The sequence below is a fragment of the Aotus nancymaae genome, unplaced genomic scaffold (assembly GCF_030222135.1).
Source record: "Aotus nancymaae isolate 86718 unplaced genomic scaffold, 86718_ANA_hifiasm-v0.15.2.pri h1tg000004l, whole genome shotgun sequence".
NCBI lineage: Eukaryota > Metazoa > Chordata > Mammalia > Primates > Aotidae > Aotus > Aotus nancymaae.
The window spans coordinates 67,789,990-67,810,615 of record NW_026988415.1 but is presented as its reverse complement, the minus strand read 5'-3'; the positions used below and the strand labels follow the sequence as shown (position 1 = coordinate 67,810,615).

The following is a 20,626-nucleotide window of genomic DNA, read 5'->3' as shown; positions in this document are numbered from 1 at the left end:
CTGGTAAATAATAGACTAAGACTAAAGATTCTTCCATCGCTGGCACTACCTATTGCCAATATGCATGGAAATAAATAAGGGCAATTTGGTACCCTTGAAGAAGTACATTTTTTGAAGTAGAAGACATAAATTTAACTTATGATTTTGTCTAAGTCCTGTGGCAGTTTTGAAGTTCCTAGGTATAAGCATACAGGTCTGGTTAGGTCTGAAGAACTAAGAGATAATGTAATGTTTTCTTCAAGCAAGATTAATCATCGTTTCTGACTGGGAGGTGATTGCACAGAATGCTACCCACAGATGCTTCTACAAAACACAATTCTTGATGTGAAAGGCCTCTCATCTCTGAAACAGAGCTCTTGTATACAGGATATACTTGGAGAATCTGAATTTTGATGAGGAGAAGGGCTCTTACCAGTCCTCTCAGAAGGTACAGGGATTACAGCAATCTGTGGCATAAGATGAAAGTGAAGTTTGATAGGAGAATCATTTCCTCATCTTCCTGAAACATTTTCTTCACAGCATACCCCAGCTCAAAAACCTTTAGTAGTTCCCTATCACTCACAGAATAAATGTATTAGTCTTGTATCTAAGGTCCCACCCAAACTGATACCAATTTACCTGCTGAATGAATCTAATAATAATTTTCTATATGGAACCCTGTTTTGAAAGAGTTTCAGAGAATACTGAAATAAAAATGATGAGTTCTCCTATTTCAATGAGTTCCTATCTAGTCCCTTACTGCCCCAAATTTTTACTGGAGTTAGGCTACTTTCATGTCCCCCTCACTTAGCATGGGGTGTTGTGCATTACAACCTGTGACTTTTCTTTTACCTTTGGCCTCTGCATTCCTTGCCACCAATCTTGATTCTATCTAATCTTCAAGGTCCAAATTCTACCTATGTGAAGACTTTTCTGACCAACCTGGCTCACAACAAATCACCCTTTCATTCAAATTCTTATAGCACAAATTTTATGGTCGTAATCATTTGGCAAATAACATATCCTGTATTGTGTTTTGTTAGGAAACATTTTCTGTATGTATCTTACCTCCTCAAGTAAATGAAAGACATTTGAGCTCAGACAATATATTATATTGGCTGAACACCCCTTCTGGGTCCAATTTCATAACCTTATTATTCTCTCAATAAATATTAGTTTATTTCTTCTGTTATTCTTTCTAACAGGTTATATGTCATGGCAGCAGAAAGTACCAGACTGAAAATAAATCAGAAACTTCTTCTACTGTGAGCAGTATTCATAGGTGCCATACAAAGAAAGTTTTATCCAAATAAAGAAAGAGGAAATAGGCAATAATATATAAAATATTTACCATACTACAGTCGGAAGTTAGTATTTTTTCAGGACAAGTGTCCAGCATTTCACAGGAAGGAGATTAATTCCCCCAGTCCCGATTATCATTAACACAGGAAGGTTGTATTAGCACACTCAATAAATTTTTTTTAATTATAGATATACTTTTACTTGATAAAAATATCCCTTCTGGGATATAGTCTATAAAAATTATCAAAATAAATTAAAGAGGCAACTTACAGTCTCATTAGCTCAAGCTAAAAGCCTTTCTTTAGTTTAGCTTAAGGAAAGTTCAGTTCTTTTATTGCTGGTTTTATTTTTTTGAGACAGGGTCTCACTCTGTAGCTCGCACTGGAGTGCAGTTGTGTGGTCATTTTACTTCAGCCTTGACTTCCTGGGCTCAAGTGATCCTCCCACCTCCTCAGCCTCCTGAGTAGTTGGGACTACAGGTGCACACCACCACACCCCATTAATTTTCACATTTTTTTGTACACAAGAGGTTTCACCATGTTGCCCAGGCTTGCCTCAAACTCCTGGACTCAAGCAGTCTGCCAGCCTCAGTCTCCCACAGTGCCGGCATAACAGGCATAAGCCATTGCACCTGGCCAGCTGGATTCTTTTAAAATTATTTTTCTTGTCATGGTTAGTATAATGATAGAGAGTAACTGGAATAAGCTATTCATAATTATCATGTACCCCAGGGCTTGGTTGTGACCTGGGGTTCTCTACAGGATTTTAAAACCAGGATGACAGAAGAGCTCAATGAGGAGAGAAACTGACTTTACCTTCTTTACTAAGAAATAAAGAAACTATGCCTAATGAATAGAGGTCATATAATTAAAATTTACAGTTCCCCTTTAGAAGTTTCCACATTTGGGATGGGCAGAGCTCCCATTGTTTACTAGAGCCTAGGAAAAACAGAGCTTAAGGCACCAACTACTAGTGAAAATAAGATAGTGATCTAGTGGTGAAAAAACCTAAATTCCAACTGGTAAATTACAAAGAATCTCTGAGCAAACATAATGAATAAAAACCAAAACAACACAGACAGAGAAGACTGGAATAAATAACTAATTCTTCAATGCAAAAACATAGACATGAATCCACAAGAAGTAACAGTAAACTGGGAACCATAATGGACAAAGCAAGGAACCAGTGACTGACCCTAAAGAGACAGCAATATTTGAGCTCTCTGATCAGCAATTCAAAATGGCAATAATATGGAAACTCAGTGATTTTCAAGATAACACAAAAAAGCAATTCAGAAATTTATCAGAAAAAGTTAAGAAAGAATCAGTGAGCTCAAAGAAAACCTATTTGAAAATACAGGTGAAAAAAAAAGATGAAAAGGAAAAGAGATCACCTACAAGATAAAGGAAACTGCCTCAAAACATCAAATGTAAGAATTATTGGTGTAAAAGATGGAGTTGAGGAAAAACAAGGGGATCGAAAGCATAATTCAAGAAATAATAACAAACACTTTCCAAAACTTGAGAAAGATAAATATCCAGGTATAGGAAGGTCAGAGCACACCAAACATATTCAACCCAAATCATCTACCCCAAGGCACATCATAGTCAAACTACTCCAAGGCATATAATAGTCAAACTCTCAAAGGTCAAGGGCAAAGAGAAGATCCTAAATACAGCAAGAGAAAAGATGTGAATAACATAAAGGAGCTCCAATTTATTTGGCAACAGACTTCTCAATGGAAACCATATGGGCCAGTAGGGAGTAAGATGACATTTTCAAACTACTGGGGGTCAGGGAGCAGGAACATGTCATCCAAGAATTCTGTATCCAGCAAAATTATCCTTTAAAAATAAAGCAGAGATAAAGTCTTACCTAGACAAACAAAAGCTGAGAGAATTAACCATCACCAGATTGATCTTACAAGAAATAGTAAAGGAGTTCTTCAATTTGAAAGAAAAAACACTAGCATGCAAAACAAAAATGTTTGAAGGTATAAAATACACTGGTAAAATTAAGTACATGTACAAACCAAGAGTACTCTACTACTCTAATTGTGGTATGTAATTCACTCAAAACTCTAGTATGAAGCCCAGAAGACAAATCTGTCAAAAATAATAATCACTGAAGAAACTTGTTAAAAGATAGGTAGTATAAAAATACATAAGTAGAGATGATTAAAATCAAAGCATGGAATGAAGTTAAATTGTAGAATTGTTTTTCTTTGTTTCTATTCTTTTCTTTGTGATTTAAGATTAGTTGTCTATTTTTGAAAACAGCTTGTTACATTTATGACATTTTTTTTTGGTAAGCCTCATGGTAAATAGAATGCAAAAATCTGTAACAGATTCACTAAAAATAAAAAGCAATTGAAACCTAATGCCAGATAAAATAATATAGCTACAAAGGAAGAAAGAAAGAAAGGAAGAGAGGAGCTGCAAAACAACAAGAAAACACGCAAAAAAGGGCAGTAGAAAGTCCTTACTTGCCAATAACAACATTGAATGTAAATGGGTTCAAGTCTCCAATTAAAAGGCATACAGGAGACTGGGTGGAGCACGATGGCTGACTAGATGCCTCCACCAATCATCCTCCCCATAAGAACACCAAATTGAGCAACTAATTACACAAAAAGCACCTTCATAAGAACCAAAAATTATGTGAGAGATCACACTACCTGGTTTCAATATCATTTCAAGGAAAGAGGCACTGAAGATGGTAGGGAAGACAGTCTTAAATTGCTTACACCACCCCTCTCACATCCCCTAGCAGTGGTTGCATGGTATGGAGAGAGACTCTGTCAACTTGGGAGAGGGAGTGTGCAGTGATTGTGGGACTATGTATTGAAACTCAGTGCTGCCCTGTCACAGCAGAAAGCAACACTGGGCAGAACTCAGCTGGTGCCCACAGAGGGATCATTTGGACGAGCCCTAATCATTTAGACAAGCAGTGGCAGTGCTTTCTAGAACTCAGGTTCTGATCATTGCCAGTCCAAGTGGTCAGAACCTGAGTTCTAGAAAGCACTGCCACTGCAAGCTAAGGCTCTTGGATCTTAAACTTGAAAGGCAGACTAGGGCAGAAGGACTGCAGTTCCTGAGCAAATCCTGGTGCTTTGCTGGGCTCAGAGCCAATGAATGTGGGGTACACATAACTTAGTGAGATATTAGGGTGGTTAAGAGAGTGGTTGTGTAACCTGTCTCACAACGTCAGTCAGTGCAGCTTGCAGCTCTAGGAGAGACTCCTTCATTCTGCTTGAGGTGAGGAGAGGGGAGAATAGAGGACTTTTTCTTGTAACTTGGATATCAACTCAGCCACAGTAGGATAGGGTACCAGGAAGAGTCCTGAAGCACCAATTCTAGGTACTAGCTCATGGTGGCATTACTAGACACACCCTGTGCCAGAAGGAAACATGCTGTCTTTAAGTGAAAGACCCAGTCCTGCAGGATTCCTCACCTGTCAATTGAAGAGCCCTTGGACCCTGATTAATTAGTAGTGGTAGCTAGGCAGTACTTACCATGGGCCTTGGGTGAGATTCAGAGATGTGGTACCTTCAGGTGTCACCCATCACATGCACAGCTATGGTGACTATAAGCAGAGACCCATTCTGCTTGATAAAAGCAGAGGGAAGATTAAGGAGACTTTGACTTGCAGGTTGGCTATCAGCTCAGCCACAGTGGGGAAGAGTACCAAGTGGGTTCTTGGGTTCCCCAATTCTAGGTCTTGACCCTCGGATGGGATTTCTGTACCTACCCAGGGCTAGAGTGGAGCCCAATGCACTGAAGGATGAGTCGCAGACCTGGCAGGATTTGCCACACCCTTACTGAAGAGATCTTGGGCCTTGAGTGAACATTGCCAGTAGCCAGGCAGTAGGTGCTGTGGGCCTGGGGCAGTAGTGGCCACAGGGAGAGAACTGTGTACTTGTGGAAAGGGGTGGAAAGAATGGAAGGACTTTGTCTTCTGACTTTGGTGACTGCTCAGCTACACTGGAATAGAGCACCAGGTAGATACCTAAGATTTCTGAATCGAAGTGCTGCCTCCTAGATGGCATCACTGGAACTGCCTGGAGCCTGGGGGAATTTGCCACCCAGAAGGGAAGAATAGAAACCTGGCTGACTTTTCAACCTGCTGATTGTAGAGCCCTAGGACCTTGAGAGAAAATAGGCAGTAGTTACAATGGGCCTTGGGTGAGAACCAGTGCTATACAAGCTTCAGGGCTGACCCAGCACAGCCCTAGTGGTGGTGGCCACAAAAGCACTTGTGTTACTCCTCTCCTAGCTCCAGGCAGCTCAGCACAGAGAGAGAGAGACTTTCTTTGTTTGGGAGAAAGTAAGAAAAGAGAAAGAGAGCCTGTGCCTGGTAATACAGGGAATTCTTTAGGATCTTATCCAAGACCACCAAGATGGTATTTATATGAGGATGCAAGAGCCACAGCATTACTGGGCTTGAGATGGCCCTAAATATACATATAATGCAGCAGCCAAAGACTTAGATCACAACACCCAAGTCCCTGTGAATATTTAGAAAGCCTTCCCAGGAAGGACAAGTATAAACAAGCACAAACTGTAAAGACTACAATAAATATCTAACTCTTAAATGCCTAGATACTGATGAACCGCCACAGTATCAAGACCATCCAAGAAAAGATGCCCTCACCAAAGTAAATTAAGCATAGTGACCAATCTCAGAGAGACCGAGATAATAGACCTTTCAGACAGGAGAACTCAAAATAGCTGTTTTGAGGAAGCTCAATAAAATTCAAGCTAACACAGAGATGGAATTCAGAATCTTACACAGATAAATTTTAAAGAGATGGAATTAATTAAAAAGAATCAAGCAGAAATTCTGGAGCTGAAAAATTCAATCGAACACTGAAGAATGCAAAAGGGTTTCTTAACAGCAGAACTGACCAAGAATAGAGGAAGAATTAGTGAGCTTGAGGACAGCCTACTTGAAAACACACACAGAGAAGAAACAAAAGAAAAAATGATAAGAAAATGAAGCACACTCACAAGATCTAGAATATAGCCTAAAAATGGCAAATCTAACAGTTATTACCCTTAAAAAGGAGATAGAGAGAAAGATAGGAGTAGAAAGTGTATTCAAAGGAATGACAGAACTTCTCAAACCTAGAGAATGATATTAATATTCAATTACAAGAAGGTAATAGAAGACCAAACAGATTTAAGCCAAATAACAGTACCTCAAGACATTTGTTAATGAAACTTCCAAAGGTGAAAAATAAAGAAATGATCCTAAAAGCAGCAAGAAACAAATTACATACAATGGCAGCAGAATTTTCATTGGAAACCTCACAGGCCAGGAGAGACTGGCATGACATATTTAAAGTGCTGAAGAAAAAAAATCCCTTTTTACCATAGAATAGTATATATAGCAAAAAAATCCTTCAAACATATAGGAGAAATAAAGACTTTCCCAGAAAAACAAAAACCAAAGAATTACATCAACAGCAGAATTGTCCTATAAGAAATGCTGAAAATAATTCTCTGATGTGAAAGAAAAGAATGTTAATAAGCAAAAGGAAATAATTTCAAAGTACAAAACTCACTGGTAATAGTAAGTGCACAGAAAACACAGAATATTGTAACACTGTAGGTGTGATATGTAGACTACTCATATCTTGAGGAGTAAGAGTAAAAGATTAACTGGTAAAAAATAACTACTACAACTTTTGAAGGCATAGACAGTACAATAAGGTACAAATAGACTTAAAAATTAAAAGCATGAGGATGAAGTTCAGTTGTAGTTTTTGTTGGTTTTATCTGTGTTTATTTGTTTATGCAATCAGTGCTGTCATCAGTTTAAAATAATGGGTTATATTATTGCAAGTCTTATAGTTTATATTAGTCAGGTTTCTCTAGAGGGATAGAACTAACGCAGTATATATGTAGGGTAGTTTACCAAGTATTACCTCACACTATCACAAGGTCTCAAAATAGGCTATCTCCAGGCTGAGGAGCAAAGAGAGCCACTCTGAATTCCAAAACTGAAGAACTTGGAGTCTGGCATTTAAGGACAGAAAGCATTCAGCACAAGAGAAAGATGTAGGCTGGGAGGCTAGGCCAGTCTCTCTTTTCACATTTTTCTGACTGCTTATATTCTAGCCACACTGGCAGCTGATTAGATTGTGTCCACCAAATTAAGGGTGGGTCTGCCTTTCCCAGCCCACTGACTCAAATGTTAATCCCCTTTGGCAACATCCTCGCAGACACACCCAGGATCAATATTTTGTATCCTTCAATTCAATCAAGTTGACCAGTATTAACCATCACAAGTCCACCTTTTGTCAAATTGAACACATACACATCTCCTCAGATCATACATAATCTTCAAATATAGATGATAATAAGGTCATAATTACAAGAAATACAATACAACTATCCTTTGTACAACTGGAACTGCACCAATTCCTAATCCAAATACTACTACATAAAGTTAACAATACTTAAATGTTGATGTGAAGTCAATACATCTTATGTCACATGATAAAGGAGAAAGGAAATAAAATGAAGATATTTTCTTAGTACAAGTGTATATATGCACAGTCTTCATTTCTGCAGCTGGTCATGTGGTTGTAGCTGGTATTGATGACGACTTTCTTCTACTACCCATTCTGTATCCCCTTTCCCTTCAGCAAGCACATCGCAGGTTGTGTGTGTTTTTTTCCTGATAGAGTGATCCAAACCTTTATTCCTAAAGGGTCTGGGTCATTTGTAGTCCTGTCTGGATTAGGCTGTTGTAGTTTTCCATTGACCATAATCACAGGGCATGGTAATACTAAGATGCCCTAATGGATCTCCTGTATTCCATGCATACGCTTCCTGACATCCATTGTGCAGTAGTAGACTGATTTCATCTTGATAGTCTGGGTCAATTGCCCCAGCCAACATTGTAACTCCATTCTTAGCCTGTTGACTTAAAGGTAGGAGAAGCCCAAAGTGTCCAGGAGGCAATGATAACTTCCTGTTTAATGGAATCATTGCTGTGTCACCTGGTGGCAGTGTTCCTCCCTGTGAGATAAGACTCTCACTCAGGGCAATCTTATCAGATTTGAGACTCAGTATCTGCTTCTGAAGCCAGGAGATAGAATCCCTGAGTTCATTTTCTTTCACCACTTTATCCACTGAATTTAGGAGCAACGAACCAGCTTCATTATGTTCCTTGGTGCTCCACATAAGGTCAAAGGTATTATGTATAGAGTCACTAAACTCCTTGCCTCTCATGAGCAATGAATCAGGAGTGTGGAATGTATTTATTTTGCTAACTCTCTAAACAGTTCATGCCAAGGACCATCAGTGTTCTCCATACTATTAGAAATAGAGTCCTTAACATTTTTGCCTAATCATATTCTCTTCATATTAAGCAGCCAATTCCAGAAACCCCCAAACCAACAAAAGAACTCCATCCTTAATATTCTATTCTTCTAGAACCACTCCTGATACCAAAATCTGTATTAGAGTTCTCTAGAGAAACAAAACTAATGGAATACATATATACAATAAGAGTTTATTAAGTATGAACTCATACCACCATAAGGTCCCACAATAGGCCATTGAGCCAGTCCAAGTTCCAAAACTGAATAACTCGCAGTCTGATGTTTGAGGGCAGAAAGCATACAGCATGGGAGAATGATGTAAGCTGGGAGGCTAGGACAGTCTACATTTTCACATTTTTCTGCCTGCTTATATTCTAGCCATGCTGGCAGCCGATTAGATTGTGCTCACCCAAATTAAGGATGGATCTGCTGTTCCCAGCCCAGTGCTTCTCAAATGTTAATCTCCTTTGGCAACACCCTCACAGACACAACCAGAGTCAATACTTTGTATCCTTCAATCTATTCAAGCAATCAAGTTGACACTCAGTATTAACCATCACATGGTTACTGCAAATCAAAAAACATACTACAGATACACACACACAAAAGAAGCAATTAAAACATACCACAAAAGAAAATCACCTTAACTTAAAGAAAGACAAGAAGGACGAGAGAGAGAGAGAGAGAGAGAGAGAGAGAGAGAGAGAGAGAAGACCACAAAACAACCAGAAAACAAGTAACAAAATGGTAGGAGCAAGCTCTTTTTAATAATATTGAATATAAATGGAGTAAACTCTAATCAAAAGATAAAGAGTGGATGAATGGATTAAAAACAACAACAACAACCAAAAACAAGACCTGATGATCTGTTACCTACACGAAACACCTTTTACCTAAAAAGACACAAATAGAGTAGAAATAAAGGAATGGCAAAACATATTGCATGCAAGTGGAGAAAAAAGGCAGATGTAGCTACAAAAATATCAGAGAAAATATATTTTAAGACAAAAACTGTAAGAAGACACAAGGAAGGTGATTATATAATTTTAAAGGGGTCAATTCAGCAGGAGAATATAACAATTCTAAATATACATACACTCAATATTGGAACAGCCAGATGTATAAAGCAAATATTATTAGTGCTCACCATAGACAGACTCCAATACAGTAATAGCTGGAGACTTCAATACCCCACCTTCAATATTGAACAGATCACCCAGACAGAAAATCAACAAAGTAACATTAGATAATATGCACCACAGATGAAATGAACCTAAAAATATTTACATAACATTTCATCCAACAGCTAAAGAATACACATTCTTCTCTCTGGCACATGGATCATTTTCAAGAACAAACCATATGTTTGATGACAAGTGTTAAAAAAATTTAGCAAGTGGGCGGAAAAAGGCGGCAGCCAAGAGGGGATGATGGCGGCGCCTGTGCTGCTGAGACTGTCGGTGCCGCCATGGGAGCGGGTGGCCTAGTAAGCCGTGTGCGCCTCCAGGATCCTGCTCTCCATCTACGCCGACCACATGGAGCGGAAAAAGAAGCGGGACCCCGAGCACCGGGCCCTCTGCAACCTAGGGCCCTGGTTGAAGTGCTCTGCTGTCCTTGCCTCCAGAGATGGGAGTCTTGCTGCATTGCCTAGGTGGGTCTCAAAACTCCCGGACTCAAGTGATCCTCCCATCCTGACCTCAAAAAGCTCTGGAATTACAGGCTGGAGAACAGTGGTGCAAACTCGGCTCACTGCAAGCTCTGCCTCCCTGGTTCAGGCAGTTCTCCTGCCTCAGCATCCCGAGTTAGCTAGGGCTTCAGCTTAAAGGCTGCCAGAGGCAGCAGGAGAGAGAAACTGGGATGTGACAAAGGTTAAAGTTTTTTCCCCAGTCAGTACGGGTCTGCTGTGTCAACTGTTTCCTGGCTGCAAATGACAGAAGCTGATGGTGACAGATGAAGCAGAAAAAGGGTTTATTAAAAGACCACTGGTTGACTCAGAATTGTTGAGAAGGCTCGAAGAAACAATCACGAGGTTAAGCCTCCAAGAAAATCACCCCAATTATGTAGCACAATTGGCCTGATAAGAAATCTGCAGCCACTGCCAGTTACCACTCAGCGACTATCCTGCAAGGAGCTCAATATGACTGTAACTGCTGCTGCTGAAGGCATCAATGTCACTTCTGTGTCAGGAACTAACTCTTATATTGCCCCTTTCACCAACGTCTCACAAGGGCATGTGATCGGAGGAGCACCAATCACATCCCTGTGTCCTACCTGCAAAGGAAGGAGAGGAGGAATAAGTATTCTGCCTTCTAACTTGGTGGGACTCGAAACAGCAAAATTCTCCAAACATCAAAAGGGTGTTCAAAATGTGCCAGGTTCCGAGAGATAATAATAGATATCCATCAGAATGGATGACTTAGGCTGGGTATGGTAGTCTTTACATTAGTATTTTTAAACTATTTTCTATATAGTTTAAGTAATAATTATATTGTAATTATGTTAATATTGTTAGGAACCAAGATTTTCAGTGTAAGAGAAGAGAAATATAAAATCAAAGACATTAATATAAATAAATCAATATAAATTTGAATTCGAAATATCAGTGTAAATGTCAAGGTTTTTTTATTCCATTTTAAAGTACATATATCCTATTTTTGTACTTTTCAGAAAGGCCTAGAAGTATGAAAAACCCATGAGCAATGAGCAACTTCTAGTGCCCAGATTGTGGTCCCTAAATGACATTTCCCACGAAAAGGAATCAGAACTTCTTGGATGGCTGATTCCAAGGCTAGGGTGGTACATGTACAAGATGAGGCTAGACTATCTTAATGAGCTAAAAGCTGCGAAGTTATCAAAGATAAGTGGGTTGTATACAAATAACCCAAGAACCAACAGGAAGGGGCTCCAGCTGGCCAAAGATGGGATAATTTAAGTTTCTGAAAAAGTAGTGACTGAATGCAGTTGAAATACATAGAATATATAAAAACCCAATGTGTGCATGAGGGGAAAGAGTGCCAAAACAAATAAATAAATAAATAAACAAACTTATTGGAAAAAAAATTAGCAAGTGAAATAATATCAAATCTCTTCTATAACCACAGTGGAATAAAATTAGAAATCAATAACAACAGGTAGTTTCGAAAGTATACAGACACATGGAAATTAAATAATATTCTCCTGAATTACCAGTGGGTCAATAAAGAAATTAAGCAAACTGAAAAATTTCTGCTCACTTTCACGACTGTGATTCAACACAGTACTAGAAGTCCTAGCTGGAGCAATCAGACAAGATAAGGAAATAAACACATCCCGATTGGAATGGAAAAAGACAAGTTATCCTTGTTTTCAGATGATATAAACTTATAGTTGAAAAAACATGAAGATTCCACAAAAAACCATTAGATCTGATAAACAAATTCAGTCAAGTTGCAGAATACAAAATCAACAAGCAAAAATTAGTAGCATTTCTGTATGCTAAGAGTGAACAACATAAAATGAAATCAAAAATGTAATCCCCTTTACAATAGGTAAAAATAAAATAAAATATCCATGAATTACCTTAATCAAAGAAGTGAAAAATATCTACAAGAAAAGCAGAGAAACACTGAAAGAAACTGAATAGGAAACAAAAAAATAGAAAGATATTCCATATTCATGAACTGAAAGAATCAATATTGTTAAAATGTCCCTAATATCCAAAGTAATCTACAGATTCAATGCAATCTGTCTTAATATACCCTTGACATCCTCATAGAAATAGGAAAAATAACTTTAAAATTTATATGGAACCAGAAAAGACCCAGAATAAAAAAAGCTATCCTTAGAAAAATTAATAAAACTGTAGGATTCACATTACCTGTCTTCAATGCAGAATGGAACTAGCGTAAAAAGAGACATATAGACCAATGGAACAGAATAAAGAACAAGTAGTGAACTTATTGTCAACAAAAATGCCAAGAATATATATTGGGAAAAGAACACTCTCTTCAATAAATGGTGCTAGGAAAACTGGAAATCCATATGCAGAAGAATGAAACTACACCCTTACCTCTTTCCATATATAAAAGTCAAATAAGAATAAAGACCTAACTCTGAGACTACAAAGTATGAAACTATGAAAAAAAACTTTTGGGGAAATTCTTCAGGACACTGAAATTGGCAACAATGTGTTGAGTGACACCCCCAAAGCACAGGCAACCAAAGGAAAAATAGACAAATGGGATCAGATCAAGTTAAAAACCTTCAAAACAGCAAAGAAGATGATAAACAAAGTGAAAAGAAACCATAGAATAAGAGAAAATATTTGCAAACTATCCATCTGAAAAGGGATTAATAACCAGAATATATAAGGAGTTCCAACAACTTATAGGAAAAAGTATAATAATCTGATTAAAAATGGGCAAAAGATCTGAATAGACATTTCTGAAAAGAAGACATGCAAACGGAAAACAGGTACATGGAAAGGGGTTCAATACATTCATCATCAGATAAATGAAAATCAAAACTACAATGAGACATCATCTCACCCCAGTTAAAGCAGCTTTTATCTAAAAGCCAGGCAATAACAAATGCTAGTGAGGATGTGGAGAAAAAGGAACCCTTGAACAGTGTTGGTGCAAATGTATGTTTCAGTAAAACCGCTATGGAGTACAATTTGGAGGTTTCTCAGAAAACTACAAATAGAGCTAAAATATGATCCAGCAATTCCACTCCTGGTATACACCCAAGACAAAGAAAATCAGTATATTGAAGAGATATCTACATTCTCATGTTTATTGGAGCACAACTTACAATAGCCAAGATTGAAAAGCAACCTAAGTGTCCATCAACAGATGAATTGATAAAAAAAAATGCAGTACATACAAACAATGGAGTACTATTGAGCCATAAAAAGAATAAAATCCTGTCATTTACAAAAACATGGATGGAACTGGAGATCATTATTTTAAGGGAAATAAGCCAGGCACAGAAAGACAAATGTCACATGTTCCCACTTATTTTTGGGAGCTAAAAATTAAAACAATTGAATGTATGGAGATAGAGAGTATAATCATGGTTAATTGAGGGGGTGGGGTTGGAATGGTTAACACTTATAAAAATATTGACTGGGTGTGGTGGCTCACACCTGTAATCCCAGCAGTTTGGGAGGTCAAGGTGTGTGGATGACCTGCGGTCAGGAACTCGAGACCAGCCTGGCCAACATGGTGAAACCCCATTTCTACCAAAAATAAAAAAATGAGCCAGGTGAGGTGGCACATGTCTGTAATCCCAGCTACTCAGGAGGCTGACGCGTGACAATTGCTTGCACCTCGGATGCAGAGGCTGCAGTGAGCAGAGATCACACCACTGCACTCCAACCTGGGCAAAAGAACGAGACTCAGTCTCAAAAAAAAAAAAAAAAAACCAATCATTAGAATAAACAAGACTTAGTATTTTAAAATAAATAAAATTATAATTGGACTGTTTGTAACAGAAGTGAAGGATAAATGCTTGAAGTTATGGATACTAAATTTATCCTCATTTATTACACATTGTATACCTGTATCAAGTTATCTCATACAGCTGATAAATATATACACTTAGTATGTACCCAGAAAAATTAAAAATAAAAAAACCCAACTATTTTAAAATTATACTTTCAGTTTTGGGGTATATGTGCAGAATGTGCAGGTTACCTGGGTATACATGTGCCATGGTGGTTGGCTGCACCCAGCAACCTGTCATCTACATTAGGTATTTCTCCTAATGCTATTCGTCCTCTAGCCCCCAGCCTCCGACAGGCCCTGGTGTGTGATGTTCCCCTCCCTGTGTCCATGTGTTTTCTCCACATCCTCTCCAGCATTTCCACATACCCTCCAGCATCTGTTGTTACCTGACTTTTTAGTGATCAGCTCTTTCTTTCTCTTCTTTCTTTCTTTGTCTCTTTCTTTCTTTTTCTTTTTCTTTCATTCTTTCTTTTCACTTTCTTTTCTTTCTCTTTCTTTTTCTTTCTTTCTTTCTCTTTCTTTCTTTCTTCTTTCTTTCCTTCTTTCCTCTTTCTTTCTCTTTAAGTTCTGGGGTACATGTGCAGAATATGCTGATTTTTTACATAGGTATACACATGCCATGGTGGTTTGCTGCATCCGCATCACCCTGTCATCTACATTAGGTATTTCTCCTAATGCTATCCCTTCCCAATAACTCCATGCCTGCTATCCCTCCCCTAGCTCCACAACCCCCGACAGGTCCTGGTGTGTGATGTTCCCCTCCATGTGTCCATGTGTTTACATTGTTCAACACCCACTTATGAGTGAGAACATGTGTTTGGTTTTCTGTTCTTGTGTCAGTTTGCTGTGAATGATAGTTTCCAGATTCATCCATGTCCGTGCAAACGACATGAACTCATCCTTTTTTTTTCATTAAATTTTAGGTTTTGGGGTACATGTGAAAAACATGCAAGATTGTTGCATAGGTGCATATGTGGCAGTGTGATTTGCTGCCTTCCTCCCCTTCACCTATATGTGGCATTTCTCCACATGCTATCTCTCCCCAACTCCCCACCCCCGGCTGTCCCCCCACTCCCCCCCAAACAGACCCCAGTTATAGTGCTCCCCTCCCTGTGTCCATGTGTTCCCATTGTTCAACACTCGTCTATGAGCGAGAACATGCGATGTTTGATTTTGTGTTCTTGTGTCAGTTTGCTGAGAATGATGGTTTCCAGGTTCATCCATGTCCCTACAAAGGACACGAACTCATCGGTTTTGATGGCTGCATAATATTCCATGGTGTATATGTGCCACATTTTTCCTGTCCAGTCTATCATCGATGGGCATTTGGGGTGGTTCCAGGTCTTTGCTATTGTAAACTGTGCTGCAATGAACATTCGTGTGCATGTGTCCTTACAGTAGAACGATTTATAATCCTTTGGATATATACCCAGTAATAGGATTGCTGGGTCAAATGGAATTTCTATTTCTACGTCCTTGAGGAATTGCCACACTATCTTCCACAATGGTTGAACTAATTTACACTCCCACCAACAGTGTAAAAGTATTCCTATTTCTCCACATCCTCTCCAGCATCTGTTGTCTCCAGATTTTTTAATGATCGCCGTTCTAACTGGCGTGAGATGGTATCTCAATGTAGTTTTGATTTGCATTTCTCTAATGACCCGTGATGATGAGCATTTTTTCATATGTTTGTTGGCCTCATGTATGTCTTCTTTTGTAAAGTATCTGTTCATATCCTTCGCCCATTTTTGAATGGGCTTGTTTGTTTTTTTCTTGTAAATCTGTTTTAGTTTGTTGTAAATTCTGGATATCAGCCCTTTGTCAGATGGGTAAGCTGCAAAAATTTTTTCCCATTCTGTTGGTTGCGGATTCACTCTAATGACTGTTTCTTTTGCCGTGCAGAAGCTGTGGAGTTTGATGAGGTCCCATTTGTCTATTTTGGCTTTTGTTGCCAATGCTTTTGGTGTTTTGGTCATAAAGTCCTTGCCTACGCCTATGTCCTGAATGGTTTTAACTAGGTTTTCTTCTAGTGTTTTTATGGTGTTAGGTCTTATGTTTAAGTCTTTAATCCATCTGGAGTTAATTTTAGTGTAAGGTGTCAGGAAGGGGTCCAGTTTCTGCTTTCTGCATATGGCTAGCCAGTTTTCCCAACACCACTTATTAAACAGGGAATCCTTTCCCCATTGCTTGTTTGTATTAGGTTTGTCAAAGATTGGATGGTTATAGATATGTTGTGTTGCCTCCGATGCCTCTGTTCTGTTCCATTGGTCTATATCTCTGTTTTGGTACCAGTACCATGCTGTTTTGATTACTGTAGCCTTGTAGTATAGTTTGATGTCCAGTAGTGTGATGCCTCCCGCTTTGTTCTTTTTGCTTAGAATTGACTTGGCTATGCGGGCTCTCTTTTGGTTCCATATGAAGTTTAAGGTGGTTTTTTCCAGTTCTGTGAAGAAGGTCATTGGTAGCTTGATGGGGATAGCGTTGAATCTGTAAATTACTTTGGGCAGTATGGCCATTTTCATGATATTGATTCTTCCTAACCATGAACATGGAATGTTTCTCCATCTGTTTGTGTCCTCTCTTATTTCGTTGATCAGTGGTTTGTAGTTCTCCTTGAAGAGGTCCTTTACGTTCCTTGTTAGTTGTATTCCTATGTATTTTATTCTCTTTGTAGCAATTGTGAATGGCAGTTCATTCTTGATTTGGCTCTCTTTAAGTCTGTTTTTGGTGTATAGGAATGCTTGTGATTCTTGGGTTAGTTCCAGCTCTTTGCTATTGTGAACAATGCCACAATAAACATACATGTACATATGTCTTTATAATAGAATGAGATTCTCCTGGTCTGTGGGCAGTAAAAATCCATCTGGAAATGCGGCGTCCACTCACCCTCTGCGCTTTCCCTCGGACCTGCCATCCTGAGCTCCTCCTAACCGGCCATCTTAGATCATCTCCTGCTCCGCTGTTTTTATTCTGTCTCTGTTAGCCAGGCTGGTCTCAAACTCCTGGCTTGAGGTGATCTGCCTGCCTCAGCCTCCCAAAGTGCTCGAACTCATCCTTTATATGGCTGCACAGTATTCCATGGTGTATATGTGCCACATTTTCTTTATCCAGTCTATCATTGATGGGCATTTGGGTTGGTTCCAAGTCTTTGCTATTGTGAACAATGCCACAATAAACATACATGTATGTATGTCTTTATAATAGAATGATTTATAATCATTTGGATATATACCCAGTAATGGGATTGCTGGGTCCAATGGTATTTCTAGTTGTAGATCCTTGAGGAATTGCCACACTGTCTTCCACAATGGTTGAACTAATTTACACTCCCACCAACAGTATAAAAGCATTCCTATTTCTCCACAGCCTCTCCAGCATCTGTCGTCTCCTAATTTTTAATGACTGCCATTCTAACTGGTGTGAGATGGTATCTCAATGTGGTTTTGATCTGCATTTCTCTAATGACCAGAGATGATAAGCTTTTTTTCATATGTTTTTTGGCTGCATAAATGCCTTCTTTTGAAAAGTGTCTGTTCTTATCCTTTACCCACTTTTTGATGGGGTTGTTTGTTTGTTCATGTAAATTTAAGTTCTTTGTAGATTCTGGATATTAGCCCTTGGTCAGATGGATAGATTGAAATTTTTTTCCCCATTTTGTTGGTTGCCAGTTCACTCTAATGACAGTTTTTTGTTGTTGTTTTGTTTTGTTTTGCTGTGCAAAAGCTTGTTAGTTTAAAAAGATCCCATTTGTCAATTTTGGCTTTTGTTGCCATTGCTTTTGGTGTTTTAGTCATGAAGTCCTTGCCTGTGCCTATGTACTGAATGGCATTGCCTAGGTTTTCTTCTATAGTTTTTATGGTGTTAGGTCTTATGTTTAAATCTTTAATTCATCCAGAGTTAATTTTTGTATAAGGTGTCGGGAAGGGATCCAGTTTCAGCTTTTGGCATATGCCTAGCCAATTTTCCCAGCACCACTTATTATATAGGACATCCTTTCCCCATTGCTTGTTTTTGTCAGGTTTGTCAAAGATCAGCTGATTGTAGATGTGTGGCATTATTTCTGAGGCATTGGTTCTGTTCTATCCTGAGGCATCAGTTCTGTCATCGGTCTATATCTCTATTTTGGTACTAGTACCATGCTGTTTTGATTACTGTAGCCTTGTAATATAGTTAGTAGTCAGGTCAGGTAGCATGATGCCTCCAGTTATTATTTTTTTGTGTGTGTGCTTAGGATTCTCTTGGTTTTGTGAGCTCTTTTTTGGTTCCATATGAAGTTTAAGGTGTTTTTTTCCAATTCTGTGAGGAAAGTCAATGGTAGCTTGATGGAAATAGCACTGAATCTATAAATTACTTTGAGCAGTATGGCCATTTTCATGATATTGATTCTTCCTAACCATGAGCATGGAATGTTTTTCCATCTGTTTGTGTCCTCTCCTGTTTCCTTGAGCAGTAGTTTGTGGTTCTTCTTGAAGAGGTCCTTCACACCCCTTATTAGTTTTATTCCTAGATATTTTATTCTCTTTGTAGCAATTGTGAATGGGAGTTCACTCATGATTTGGCTCTCTTTAAGTCTGTTATTGGTGTATAGGAATGCTTGTGATTTTTGTGCATTGATTTTGTATCCTGAGACTTTGCTGAAGTTGCATATCAGCTTAAGGAGATTTTGGGATGAGACAATGGGGTTTTCTAAATATACAATCATGTTGTCTGCAAACAGAGACAATTTGACTTTCTCTTTTCCTAACTGAATACACTCTATTTATTTTTCTTGCCTAATTTCTCTGGCCAAAACTTTCAATACTATGTTGAATTAGAGTGGTGAGAGAGGGCATCCTTGTCTTGTGCCAGTTTTCAAAGAGAATGCTTCCAGTTTTTGCCCATTCAGTATGATATTAGCTGTGGGTTTGTCATAAATAGCTTTTATCATTTTGAGAGACATTCCATTGATACCTAGTTTACTGAGAGTTTTTAGCATAAAGGGCTGTTGAATTTTTTTCAAGGCCTCTGCATCTATTGAGATCATGTGTTTTGTCTTTGTTATGTGATGGATTATGTTTATAAGTTTGCATATGTTGAATCATCCTTGTATCCCAGGGATGAAGCAGACTTCATTGTGATGGATAAGCTTTTTGTTGTGCTGTTGGATTCTGTTTGCCAGTAGTTTATTGAGGATTTTTGCATCTATGTTCATCATGGATACTGGCCTGAAATTTTCTTTTTTTAGTTGTGTCTCTGCCAGGTTTCGGTATCAGGATAATGTTGGTATCATAAAATCTGTTAGGGAGGATTCCCTTTTTTTGCATTGTTTGGAATAGTTTTAGAAGGAATGGTACCAGCTCCTCTTTGTACCTGTTAGAATTCGGCTGTGAACCCATAGGGTCCTGGATGTTTTTTGGTTGGTAGGCTATTAATTGCTGCCTCAATTTCAGTCCTTGTTATTGGTCTATTCAGGGATTCAGCTTCTTTTTGGGTTAGTCTTGGGTGGGTGTATGAGTCCAGGAATTTATCAATTTCTTCTAGGTTTATTGGTTTATTTGCATAGAGGTGTTTTTAGTAATCTCTGATGTAGCTTGCATTTCTGTGGGATCAGTGGTGGTATCTCCCTTATCATTTTTTTTGCAACTATTTGATTCTTCTCTCTTTTCTTTTTTATTAATCTGGTTAGTGGTCTATCTATTTTGTTGATCTTTTTAAAAAAACACCTCCTGGATTTATTGATTTTTTGAAGTTGTTTTTGTGTCTCTCCTTCAGTTCTGCTCTGATCCTAGTTATTTCTTGTCTTCTACTAGCTTTTTAATTTGTTTGATCTTGCTCCTGTAGTTCTTTCAATTGTGGCATTTGGGTGTTGACTTTAGATCTTTCCTGGTTTCTCTTGTGGGCATTTAGTGCTCTAAATTTCCCTTTAGACACTGCTTTAAATGTGTCCCACAGAATCTGGCACATTGTATCTTCATTCTCATTGGTTTTGAAGAACATCTTTAATTCTGCCTTAATTTCAGTTTTTTATCCAGTAGTCATTCAGGAGCAGGTTGTTCAGTTTTTATGTAGTTGTGTGGTTTTGAGTGAGTTTCTTAATCCTGAGTTCTAATTTGATTGCCCTGTGTTCTGAGAGACTGCTTGTTATGATTTCTGTTCTTTTGCATTTTCTGAGGAGTCTTTTATTTTTAATTATGTGGTCAGTTTTAGAATAAGTGTGATGTGATGATGAGAAGGATGTATATTCTGTGGATTTTGGTGGAGAGTTCTGCAGATGTCTATTAGGTCCCTGTGGTCCAGATCTGAGTTCATGTCCTAAATATCCTTGTAAATTTTCTGTCTCATTGATCTAATATTGACAGTGGAGTGTTAAAGTCTCCCACTATTATTGTGTGAGAGTCTAAGTCTCTTTGTAGGTCAAAGGAAACTTGCTTTATGTATCTGGGTGCTCCTGTATTGGGTGCATATATATTTAGGATAGTTAGCTCTTCTTGTTGCGTTGATTCCTTTATCATTATGTAATGGCCTTCTTTGTCTCTTTTGATCT

General features: G+C 38.4%; 1 protein-coding gene across 5 annotated transcripts in view; it reads right to left on the bottom strand.

Moving 5' to 3' along the window:
• Window positions 1-20,626, bottom strand: part of ZDHHC15 (zinc finger DHHC-type palmitoyltransferase 15) — a 137,209-nt gene that overhangs the window by 28,973 nt on the left and 87,610 nt on the right. For 2 of the 5 annotated variants that reach the window (XM_064362943.1, XM_064362945.1), the window contains one exon: window positions 14,246-14,667. The exons of the other annotated variants lie outside the window; for them this stretch is intronic. In XM_064362943.1, the coding sequence (XP_064219013.1) occupies window positions 14,573-14,667 (95 nt within the window). In that variant the 3' untranslated portion in view covers window positions 14,246-14,572. Of the gene's footprint in view, window positions 1-14,245; window positions 14,668-20,626 lie in introns of those variants that run through there. 5 annotated transcript variants of the gene reach the window in all.